General features: G+C 38.4%; 1 protein-coding gene across 1 annotated transcript in view; it reads left to right on the top strand.

Annotated features, from left to right (window-relative positions):
• LOC136866642 (nose resistant to fluoxetine protein 6) overlaps window positions 1–13,346 on the top strand; it is a 695,618-nt gene that overhangs the window by 77,760 nt on the left and 604,512 nt on the right. The window contains exon 3 of the mRNA XM_068226788.1: window positions 7,467–7,669. Within this exon, the coding sequence (XP_068082889.1) occupies window positions 7,467–7,669 (203 nt within the window). The remainder of the gene's footprint in view (window positions 1–7,466; window positions 7,670–13,346) is intronic.

Below are 13,346 nucleotides of genomic sequence, written 5' to 3'. Positions count from 1 at the left end.
ACTCTAATTCTCTGAGATCTATTTTCTAGAAATTCAGTCACTCTTTTGTGTAGTCCAATGGCACTCATTTTTGCCAGTAGTCTCCGACAGATTGAGAGAGTAACGACTTTTAAATATCTGTGTGCCATTGTCACTGAACAACTTGATCCTGAGAAAGAAGTGAATCAGAGGATAGCAATAGCACAAAGAATATTTACAAAAATGAAATCCTTCTTTTGCAATGACTACTTAAATTTAAAACTTAGACAGAGGGTGGTCATGTGCTATATATGGTCAGCCTTGCTATATAGTGTGGAAACATGGACTCTCAAGCACAAATGAGTGAAACGCTTGGAAGCCTTTGAAATGTAGATCCACCGTAGGATGCTCAGGATTTCGTGGGTTGGACGACTAACGAACCAAGAAGTACTCAGAAGGGCAAGAGCATGTCGGGAACTAGTTCAAACAATAAAACTCCGGAAGATCTCTTACCTTGGCCACATCCTTAGAAACGACCGTTACCTCACCGTACAGCGGATTGTACAAGGCAAAATACAGGGTCGATAAGGTGTCGGGAGGCGGCGAACATCATGGCTTGGAAACATCAAAGAATGGTCTGGAATTCACAGTGTTGAAAGACTTTTCCACCTAGCAAGAGATCGTACTGCATTCGCCACAGTGATCGCCAACGTCAGGGGGACCTGATATGGTATCTATAAAGAAGAAGAGTCTCCCATGATCCAACCTATCAAATGCTTTAGACAGGTCAATCGCAAAACAGTCCATTTGACCTCCTGAATCCAAGATATCTGCTATATCTTGCTGGAATCCTACAAGTTGAGCTTCAGTGGAATAACCTTTCCTAAAACCGAACTGCCTTCTATCGAACCTCCTTATGACTATCCACTTTGAGAAACTCTGCCTCCGACTTGCTGCATAATTTTGTTACTACTAAATAATTATGCACAATGATATTGTCAACAAATATTTCTGGATAGAGTAGCCTACCTCTGCTCTTATCCCTTATGAGATTATATGCCTCATCGTCGGTATCAATAAATTCGCATGTTACAAGAATCTCTTTACCAAATCAATCAATCAATCAATCAATCAATCAATCAATCAATCAATCAATCAATCAATCAATCAATCAATCAATCAATCAATCAATCAATCAATCAATCAATGAAGCCTTATCTGAATTTATTTCAGTCGCCCAGGTGACAGATATCCTATCTGTAATTTTCCTAGCATTTTTTTTAATGATTAAAAAGTAACTGGAAATGTATTAAGATCTTCCTTGGTAAGTTATGCCAGTCGTTAACTCCCCTTTCTATAAACGAATATTTGGCCCAATTTGTCCTCTTGATTTCCATATTTTTCATATTGACATCTTTCCTACTTTTAAAGACACCATTCAAACTTATTCCATCTACTAACGTCATTCCACGCCATCTCTCCACTGACAGCTCGGAACATACCACTTATTCGAGCAGCTCGTTTCCTTTCTCCCAAGTCTTCCCAGTGCAAACGTTGCAACATTTTTGTAACGCTACTCTTTTGTCAGAAATCACCCAGAACAAATCGAGCTGCATTCCTTTGGATGTTTTCCAGTTCTTGAATGAAGTAATCGTGGTGAGGATCCCATACACTGCAACCATACTATAGTCACATTCTTACCAGAGGTTTATATGCTCCCTCCTTTACATCCTTACTACAACCCCTAAATACCCTCATAACCATGTGCAGAGATCTGCACTCTTTATTTACAATTCCATTTATGCGATTACCCCAATGAAGGTCTTTCCTTATTAACAACTAGGTATTTACAATGATCCCAAAAGGAAATTTCACCCCATCAACGCAGTAATGAAAACATATGATTTTTTCTATTTGTGATACAACCAGATTTTTAACCCCGTTTATAATCATACCATTGCTTACTTTCCATTTTACAACTTTAGCAGTTTGCATTTTTCATTTGCTCACAATCTTGTAACTTTTTTATTACTCTATACTGAATAACATCATCCGCAAAAAAACGTATCTCTGATTCCAGTTCTTTAATCATATCATTTATATACATTAGAAAACATAAAGCTCCAATAAAACTCCCTTGAGGAATTCCCTGTTAATTATTACCGGGTCAGATAAAGCTTCACCTACTCTAATTCTCCGAGTTCTATTTTCTAGAAATATAGCCACCCATGCAGGTACTCTTTTGTCTTGTCCAACTGCACTACTTTTTACAAGTAATCTCCCGTCAATTGCTATACAGTCCATTTGATCACCTTGAATCCAAGATATCTACTATGTCTTGCTGGAATTCTACAAGCTGAGCTTCAGTGGAATAACCTTTCCTAAACCCGAACTGCCTTCTGTTGAAACGATTCATAATTTCGCAAACATGCCTAATATAATCAGAAACAATGCTTTCCCAAAACTCACATGCAATGCATGTCAAACTAACTGGCCTGTAATTTTCAGCTATATGTCTACACTGATCACACTGATCATACTTCATACGCTTTGAAACACTATAACAACAATATCCTGCTATGTACACTAAGATTGGTAAGTCACTAGTACAGCTCTCAACATCTTTGTCACCTACCTATAAAGTAAGAGCAAACATGTATTTCTTGCAAGTTGTTTCTGGAGGTTCTGAAGGAGGGACAAAACCATTCATTAATTTCGTTTTCACCAAATAGATCTGATTTTATCTTTAGTGACACTGATGATTTTAACCTGAGATTTTTTCTCAACTTAAAACACCTGTCTTATGGAAATATTGTACTGACTTCCATATTTTCCACACCTGTCCTCTAATAGGTCTGTTTGGAATTTCCCTAGCAGGACATATGAAAATTTAAGGTCTGACAAACAATACTCTTATAACATGAAAAACCCTTTTACTGTCAGTAGCAAAGCATTCATTGTTTCAGAAGACAGTGATGAATATCTCTGCACCTTTTACACCAGTGTAGGAATTTCTTCAAACACTCAACATATTCATCTGAAACTGATGATATGTGAAACATTAACGGGTTGTTGAGCCTTGCTCATTTACCTGGAGTTGTAACAACAAAAGTCCACCACATGAATACTGATTGAATTTACATGGTAGTTTCTCTACAGTGGACCAAATTATGTTTCTCACCTAGAACTTCTAAACTTTCGACAACATCCTCATTAACAATTTGTAAAGCTAACCTTACAATCTGTCTTTCACGAGAGGAACGACGTAGAGCTTCCAGAGACAAACAATAACAATATTTTTTGAGCTTATAATGCTCCAGATTATACAATCTTTTAATGGTAACAAATGAGGCACGTTGTACACTGTTATCAGCTAAGTCAAAATCAGGAAAATTCATACACATGTTCTCATCCTTCTTATTGATCCAATTATTAAGTATGCTCTTAAGTAAGTGAATGATATCAAAGACAAAGGACAGTGGTCTGGATCCATCAGCAGGATGTAGATAAACACATTTGAGTTCTCTGTCTGGTGAAATGAATTGCATGCGCTTCCTATTAACATCGCTATTGTAACTCACAACACACACAACCTGAAATCCAGCATCCTCTAAACCTACAATTACTTTCCTTAACATACGGTACAACTGCTTTCCTGATATTACTTTAACAGGTAATAATGAGCAATACCCCTAAAATCTGACAACAGGCTGGCTTTATCACTATCTTCGCCTGAAAGCTGTTCCCCCATATACTTCAGAATAGTATCGTCATGCTGCTCTATTATTGGGTGTAACTCAAATGAGAAACAGAGTCTCTTAATAGTGCTTGGTTGAGGCAGAATTTTTAGGTTAAGATGCTGTAGATATGTATAGCTGTGAGGACCAACTTCCAATATTAGTCCGCGCGGAGTGATTGTCTTTTCTTTACTTCTCGCTACCTTCTCGTGTAGGACAGACAAGGCCGGAAAGTGGACAGATACAGCGCCTCGGAGGCGCTGACAGATAGAAATGCGGGTCGCAAGTAGTTTTTGGAACGTCCACTAGAGGTCTCGACTTTATGTTATGCTGCTCGTGCGAAATACATTCAATTAATAGTTAGTACATGTTGGCTTTTAAAGACGTAAAAAACTACAAATAATGAAGTTAGGACCACCTAAATGTGATTTGGAGTGAGTGGATGTAAAGTAAAGCACATTTAAGTGATATTTGGAATTATTTTAGGCGAAGTCAAGTGCAATTAATAATAAAAGCAATACATTGAAATGACTTACCATGATCACTGTTCGTAACTTAAATGCTTTGTCCTGAAGTTCTTTTCCAAGTCAAGAGCATCTGTAATTTTATGAGCTTCATTGTCGAGTATTGGTTTTAAAAGTTTTGTAGTGAGAGTTACAGCCAGTACTGTCTGACCACACTCGTCACATTTGAATGCCTCAATGAACTTTGGAACAACAAAAACGTTAATGTTTTTAAACTAAATTCGTATTGCCGAGAAAACGTAATGAGTAAAATTCAGAATATTTTGCAGAAAGTAAACAAATTTTCTTGAGGGGTAGCGTAATGCTCCACGATCTTTCATACCAATGAGGCACACCAGTGGACTGTCAGTAGTGGCCGAGGATATCTGTCCCAAGCATGATTCACAATTGGAATTTTCTTCCGCAACTCGAACCACCTATCATGGCCAAGGAAGACAACTCCAGAGTGATAGGCATCTCTCAAAAGGCATGATGTCATTATTAATATCAATAGCGTCTAAAATAATATAACACTTGCAGATATTTTAGGCCTATTAAAAATAGAACATCTGAAAGAAAATGCAATAATCGCGAATTGATTAGTTAGCTCAGCTTCGAGCGTCTTATCAAATAATTCCAAAACTGTTATTGGTCAAGATTACGATTATAGTGCACTCTGGGCTTGATAGCCATTTTATCTATGTTAAGCGATCCTAACGTTTCCTCCATGCATGTCAAATTCATGGCTTCGTAATGGAGCCTTTCTTTAATGAGGGATGTTATTCCAGTTTCTCCGTTTGAAAAGCCGACATAATTCTTAAGTGTCTTTTGATGCGGAAGTCGGAAGCAGTGAAGTGATGTAATGAATCTGTAGCTAACAAACTGACGTTTCAATATTTAAAATGTAAATTACAGACACTGGGTGATATCCCGGGTGACCAAAGAGAACCTAATTTGCCCCCCTGTCTGGATATAGCAATTCTCCACTTCTCCTTTCATACTGAATCGGCCGGAAACGATTGTAAACTCCAATGTTCTCCTTTCTTTGACGAATTGGACTTACAGTACTATATATCATATTTTATAGTGTATGTTAAATCTACTTGGAGTTCATTTGAACACTAACTATAAGTGAAATTTATACGTAAACGTATTAAAAACACTTTTCTACATATTAAGTTAATATACTACAACACATCAAACTATAACACGATGTCGAGGCATCTGGAGGCGGTACTGCGAACCTGGTTGGGGACGGTTTTTATGCTCGGAACTAGCGCACACTTCCCGGCCTTGTATATCTCGTAGGCAACGGACGTGGTCAGGGTGGTGGACAAGGCTGCCAACCTCTGTACGTAAGTACTAAGTCCCCAGGTCAGAGCTGCGAAGCGTGCACAAGATCATTGGTCTGAATTGGTCAGGGTAGTGGTGGACAAGACCAGTGATTTGGGTTCAAGCAAAGGCAGCATTTCCAAGTAAGATTTCCATAAATTAAAATTTCTGTTAATGTCACAAAGCTTGGAAGTTGTCGGCTGAAAGTTTACCGTATAGATATTCCAATAGATTTTCCTCGATGTGCTTCAGGTTTGTGAATTACATTTTAATCCTGAGGATACCAGGTGTGCATTTTTCGACTGTGAGGATGAACAACAAATAAATCTACCCTTTAAAGGTGCCAAGACCTCATCCTGGTGCTGGGCCCCATCGAATTGTCCAGGGTATTTGACCAGTATTAAGTCTTACAGAGAAGGTCCTGAAGGAAGGAAAAGGAGGAGAGAGAATAAAAGTATACACTAAGGAATCCAGGAAAGTGAGGCAGAATTTAATCTGCCTAAGGAGAAATATTCTTTTCTAACTTTGTAGAACTGAAAACTATTTATCATTGATTAGTGTGGGTAGGTCATGGGATGTACTTTGTAAAGATCAATGTGTAGTATTTGCTAAGGTTCTGTTCAACACAGCTCCCAAAATAAGTTGTTGACTGGTGGTTCAAGAATCTCTGGAGATGTGCGTGTACTATAGAGACACTAAATTAGACAGTGTTGTTAACTTCCTCTTCCCAGACTCTGTTCAAAATACTGAAGAAATAACTGACATATTTGAAATAATGAACACACTAAACTGTGGAATTATAATCATTATAAAATATCAAAAACATTTCTTTTTAACATTGCTGATGTAGTTATTTTATTATTATTATTAATCATATACAGTCGTATCAGCACGCACTTTTTTTAAACATAACCGGTTTGCGGACACTAGGATCCATCATCAGTGTTAGAATCTAAATTTAATTCCATATGAGTGTGTCGTCAAAATTAGTCAAAATGAGTTTAAAATGTAGCTCTGTTGTCATTAGCTGTAAAACATGTAAAAACAGAAAAAAAACCTAGTGTAAAAGTATAGGGGCATAATTTCAGTTATGTATTTGTTAGATGTAGACAATCAAAATAGTGCATTATAACATGTGTCCGGAAATGTTTAATTTCCGAGTTATGGCGTTCACAACACTGAAGTTTACCGGAACGTTTTTCTTCCGCAGGTCATTGTCATTACAGAAGAAGTTCAAAATGTCCATCTCCTGCTTGAATACAGACCTCACATCGATGTCTCATTGACCTGTGAACACGATCTCAAACTCCAGGAGTATTGCGTATGTCCTCACACGATGCAACAATTCGATTCCGAAGGGTTTCCACATCAGGCACCGGAGACGAATACATTGATGATTTTAAATGGCCCCACAAGTAGAAAACGAGAGGGTTCAGATCAGGTGAGCGTGGTGACCAAGCAATCGGGCCACCTCTACCTATCCATCGATCAGGAAACATTCAATCCAAGTCAATGATACATCGATGTGAGGTCTGTATTCAAGCAGGAGGTGGATATTTTGAACATCTTCTGTAATGACAATGAACCAGCGGAAGAAAAACGTTCCGGTGAAGTTCAGTGTTTTGAAGGCCATAACTCGGAAATGAAGCACTTCCGGACACATGTTGTAATGAACTATTTTGATTGTCTACATATAACAAATACATACCTGAAGTTATGCCCCCATTTTTGAAACACCCTGTATAAACTTAAAATGATGTTGTAAACGGTAAGAACATACCATAGGAAGGGGAGTGGCATTTCCTCGTGGTCAGGCTGTTGGTCGAGTACTAACAAACGACCGATACAGAAATACCATTCTTTTTAAATTTTGACCTATCTGCAGACAAAACTATTATTTTTTTATATATAGATTAGATGTCCACTTTTGTTCCAGATTGTTAATGCCATCCCCACCTTTGCACGATTGGAATGGGCGATCTGTGTTCCATCGTCCTGTCCCGCCCACGACGTCCAGGCGGTAATAAACGCGGCGCTTCAGCGTCTAGATCTTCAAATCGATGCTGAGGTGCTGCCAGAAGCGTGCCAGTTAGAAAGTAACTCATGGCCGCAACTTAATTTTGCTGACTATGTGATGATGTAAGTACTCCTATTTTATGAGTTGAGTTTCAAATTGACACTAAGAAGGGGAAGGCACTGCCTAGGAAATTGACTTTAGGAGTAGGCTTCGTGCAGTGGCAGTATACAATGTAGGTCTTAAAATATTTTGTCATGAAACTTTTGAAATACCAAACATGACTTTTCAAATGCATTTTAAAACATTTTTCCACGTGGTATTTTATATAAAATACTCACATGAAAAGAGTAGTATTCCCTTCTACCACGGAAATATTTCAGTTTAAACATATATTTGAGCTTTAAAGTCAGATATTTTTACAAGGTGATTTTTTTTTCGAAAAATATTTATGGAAGTTAAGAAAAGAGCGTTTGGAAATGTCACAAGCGGGATGCTAAATGTATGATGACTAGCAGTTACCCGCTGCTTAGCTCGCGTCGTTTCCGTAATTTGATAAAGTAATCGTTTCTCGGCACTGTACTAAGACGTTATCTGAAAGTCCCTAAAGTATAAAAACTCACCAAAAATAGATTTTCATTTACCCCAGAAACTCTTAGTAAATCACGTTTGAGGTTTTTTTTTTTTGAACTAAGACGACCATGCGACACAGAAATGTACATGTGAGAAACAGTCTTGTCTCAAGTCGAAAAAATACATGTTTTTGTTTCCGCCGGGTCTCTGCTTCCTATCCAATCTTCTTTCTTCGCTGCTTCCGAGCCAGTCCCTTTTTTCCATCCTTTCTCTTCACATTTACGGTAGGCGTGTCCACAAAGTGTTCATCTCCACGTCACAAGCCTCGCGCAGCTTGTCCGTCTAACACAAACAAGCTCGCTTTACACCCACTGACTAATTTCCCAGGCTTCCAAGAATAACACTTATTTATACAAAGTATGGGATGAAATGACAAAATTGTAGGTTTCTAGTATAGAGCAAAATACAGTACATAATGAAAACTCCTCCCAACATTATATAAATAATAAAATATGCTGTAATAATATAAATAGTAAGTGATTTGAACATTACATAGATTTAAAATCGCCTGTAATAAAATTCACAGATGTCAATTCAATATTCCCCATGACAGCTCTTCTGATATCGTATGATATTACGTAATTTGGGCTATTTGTATATGGGTGTCAAAACCTGGAAGGTTACAATTTATTGAGGATTAATGTTGTGTAGAAAGTTGTATCAGTAGCTAGAGTAGACTACCATTTGAGTAGAAATTTATTGAACATCTCCCTTGGTAAGTTATTCCAATCCCTAACTCCCCTTCCTATAAATGAATATTTGCTCCAATTTGTCCTCTTGAATTCCAACTCTACCTTCATATTGTTGTCTTTCCTATTGTTAAAGACACCACTCCAACGTATTCATCTGCTGATGTCATTCCATGCCATCTCTCCACTGACTGCTCGGAACATACCACTTAGTCGACCAACTCGTCTCCTTTCCCTCAAGTCTTCCCAGCCCAAACTTTGCAGTATTTGTAACGCTATTCTCTTTGTAGAAAATCACCCAGAACAAATCGAACTGCTTTTCTTTGGATTTTTTCCAGTTCTTGAACCAAGTAATTCTGGTGAGGGTCCCATACACTGGGACCATACCCTAGTTGGGTTCTTACCAGAGACTTATATGACCTCTCCTTTAAATCCGTACTACGACCCCTAAATACCCCCATGACCGTGTGCAGAGATCTGTAACCTTTATTTACCATCGTATTTATGTGATTACTCCAATGAAGATCTTCCCTTATATTAAGACCTAGGTATTTACAATGATCCCCAAAAGGAACTTTCACCCCATCAACGCAGTAGTTAAAACTGAGAGGACTTTTCCTATTTGTGAAACTCACAACCTGACTGTTAACCCCGTTTATCATCGTACCATTGCCTACTCTCCATCTCACAACATTATCGAGGTCATTTTGCAGTTGCTCACAATCTTGTAACTTATTTATTACTCTGTACAGAATAACATCCTCTGCAGAAAGCCTTATCTCTGATTCTACCTCTTCACACATATCTATATATATATATAAAATAAGAGTTTTGTCTGTACATTGCTCAGAATATGAAAATAATGGTATTTCTGTATCGGTCATGTCCATAGTAACAAGAAAGTGCACTTTTTACTTTTCCGTAATGTCTGTCTGTCTGTCTGTCTGTCTGTCTGTCTGTCTGTCTGTCTGTCTGTCTGTCTGTCTGTCTGTCTGTCTGTCTGTCTGTCTGTCTGTCTGTCTGTCTGTACACGCATCACGAGAAAACGGTTGTTGAAGATAGTTTAATGAAAATCGGTATGTGAAGTCAGGGGATGAGCCTCTACAATCTAGGCTATAAATCATTTTACTCACGCTGAGTGAAATGGTAGTTTAGGGGAAGGCCTAAAATTGAATTTTCAACTATTTATGTTATTAGTGGTTTAATGAAAATCGGTATGTGAAGTCGGGGGATGAGCCTCTACAATCTAGGCTATAAATCATTTTACTCACGCTGAGTGAAATGGTAGTTTAGGGGAAGGCCTAAAATTGAATTCTCAACTATTAGTGGTCGTATTTTAAAGAAAATGGGTGTGCAAAGTTACGGAATAAGTTGCTACAATCTAGGCTATCAATAATTGTATTCACGCTGAAAAAAAATGGTAGTTTAGGGGAAGGCCTAAAATATAATTCTCAAATATTGTTGTTATTAGTAGTCCTATCTGGATGAAAATCTGTATGCAAAGTCAGGAAATAAGTCGCTATAGTCTAGGCTGTAAATTATTTTATTCACGCTGAGTAAAATGGTAGTTTAGGGGAAGGCCTAAAATGTAATTCTCAAATATTTCTTATTAGAGGTGTAATCGATGAATGCTACGTAACTAGGGTTATATAGTATTGAATTTCCTATTATTCATGTCTTATACATTGTTACCGTACTGGCTATGATCACAAAGATATTCATAATTTTGGATTTTTGTTACTAAGTCTATATCAGCGCCGAGTAACCAGAAATGGGTAACGAGTATTTAATGAAAATCGATATGTAAAGTCGGAGAATAAGAAACTACAGTTTATGGTATAAAATATTTTACTAAACACAGAGTCGAAAGAAAACTAAATGTGAAACTAAATTGGAATGATAACAATATAGAAAGCTCATAACATTGATCAACAATAACATTACATTGACCATTGTTTGTCGTGATGTGCTTTGTGTCATCTGTTGCCCTTCATCTACGGTAGATAGGATTACTGCTGCGTACAGAGTATCCTTTATTTGATTTACGTCACACCGACATAGATAGGTTTTATGGCGACGATGGTATAGGAAAGGGCTAGGAGTGCCTTAGGACTTAATTAAGGTACAGGCCCAGCATTTGACTGATGTGAAAGTGGGAAACCACGGAATACCATAATCAGCGCTGCCGACAATGGGGTTCGAATCCACTATCTCTCGGATGCAAGCTCACAGCTGCGCACCGCTAACCACACGGTCAACTCGCCCAGTCGTACAGAGTGTAACAGCCTGCCTGAATGTTGATGGGAAGTAGCTGGGGAGTTAGATAACTTTCTTCTTTAGCATGCCATTCCCCTGGTTTTTAAATTTTCTGATACTACTGGTACGTAACACACTGGATCATCATAGCATTCGGGCTATTCAATCCCTACTCTGAGGCACTGATTGGAATGAATAGTGTGCATATTTAGCGGAATAATGGCAGATGAGTGTTCATGGCAATCTGCGGCCTGGTCATCCCAGCTCTGGAACATTGGACTATTCGATTGGCACCGCAATCTAACCGCAGCACTGTTCGTTAAAAGTGATAAAACGTGCGGCTTTCCATTTGATCGAGTATTTTATATGATAGCATTGCTTTTAATCGCTACATTCATACTCACGTTTTTGTAATGACCTATGTTGATTTCAGGTTAAGAAAACCACAAAGTCAGTCTTTCTGAGAATCCCGTAGCGAAGCACGGGTACATCAGCTAGTCATCTTATAAACAAAGTTGTTCGTGTCTGTTTGTCTGTTTGTCTGTTCCACCATCACGTCGAAACGGCTGGATAGATCTCAACCAAACTTCATATTTAGAGTATACTGACCCCGGGGAAGGTTTCGATATGCATATCATTCTAAAGTCTTTGAAAAGACGGGGGTTTTATAGGAAAAACGGTTTTCCTCCATTTTCTCTTAAACTTTTATAGGCAAAATATCAAATTTGTCGTATAAGGACGAGACAAAGCTCAATTTAATCCTCTTGACGCAAAGAACAAAACTCGGTAAGCCCTACGGGTCCGAAAACCATGTTTTAAGACCCTAAAACCAACCGTTACGGAGATATTTGCACCACACTACCCCTGCTATAGGAATCGGATAAAGAAATGAACTGCCGTAACCATGGCAACGTCAGCTCCAGGATTCTAGAGCAGTGAGATTATGCAAGTACGTTTGGGTATAGCTGCCAACCAAAATTGGTACAAATAAGACTTAATATCTGTAAAAAAATATACTGTTGTGTAAGGCACTCATAGGACTCCTTTGGGCGGGAATGGAAAGGGGGTGAAGTACGAGTGTAAAAATCTTACTATATATAGAAATGGAAGTGTGTGTGTAAATGACACATCTCCTCCTAAACCACTGGAGCAATTTCAACCAAACTTGGTACATGTATCACTTACTATCGGGAGACGAGCATTGTGGGGGTTAAGCCATCCCTAGCGCCCTTAAGGGAGAGGGTCAGGGGGGTGTGTGGTTACAATAATAATAATCAAGAATAGTGTCGAATTCATAGTTTTCGGGGTCGCTGAGTTGAAAAGTAATACTGTAGAATTTTTTAAAGTCCAGCCCCCTTTTAGGTGGGGAGCAAAGGGTGGGGGGTGAGATATAGAAATAATTAAAAACAGTTTCGAATCCATAGATTTCAGGGTCTCTGAGATGAATAGTATTACTCCGGATTTTTTTGCAAATCCAAGTGGGGAGCGAAGGGGGTGAGATATAAAATTAATTGAAAAACTACATATAAAAATGTTATCTTCTTCTTCTTCTTACTATATATAAAAATTGATGTATGTGTATGCGTGGGTGTGTGGGTGTGGGTGTGTATATGACACATCTCCTAAACCACTGGAGCAATTTCACCAACCGTGGTACACTTATCAATTAGTATCAGGAGACAAACCGCGTGAGGGTAAGACACCCCTAGCACCCGTATGGGCAGGGGGCGAGGGGGGGTGGTATAAAAATAATCTTATAAATAAAGTTGTTCGTTTCTGTTTGTTTGTTTGTTTGTTTGTTTGTTTGTTTGTTTGTTTGTTTGTTTGTTTGTTTGTTTGTTTGTTTGTTTGTTTGTTTGGCTTAAGTGCGGCCAGTATCCAGTATTCGGGAGATAGTAGGTTCGAACCCCACTGTCGGCAGCCCTGAAAATGGTTTTCCGTGGTTTCCCATTTTCACACCAGGCAAATGCTGGGGCTGTACCTTAATTAAGACCACGGCCGACTCCTTCCAACTCCTATCCCTTCCCTGTCCCATCGTAGCCATAAGACCTATCTGTGTCGGTGCGACGTAAAGCAACTAGCAAAATAAAAAAATAAAAATGTTTGTTTGTTCCACCATCACGTCGAAAGGGCTGGATAGATCTCAACCAAACTTCATATTTAGAGTATACTCACCCAGGGGAAGGTTTTGATATGGATATCATTTTAAAATCTTTTAAAAGAC

This window comes from Anabrus simplex, chromosome 3 (assembly GCF_040414725.1).
Source record: "Anabrus simplex isolate iqAnaSimp1 chromosome 3, ASM4041472v1, whole genome shotgun sequence".
Taxonomy (NCBI): domain Eukaryota; kingdom Metazoa; phylum Arthropoda; class Insecta; order Orthoptera; family Tettigoniidae; genus Anabrus; species Anabrus simplex.
The sequence above is the reverse complement of the archived record's forward strand: the minus strand, read 5'-3'. Positions and strand labels throughout refer to the sequence as shown.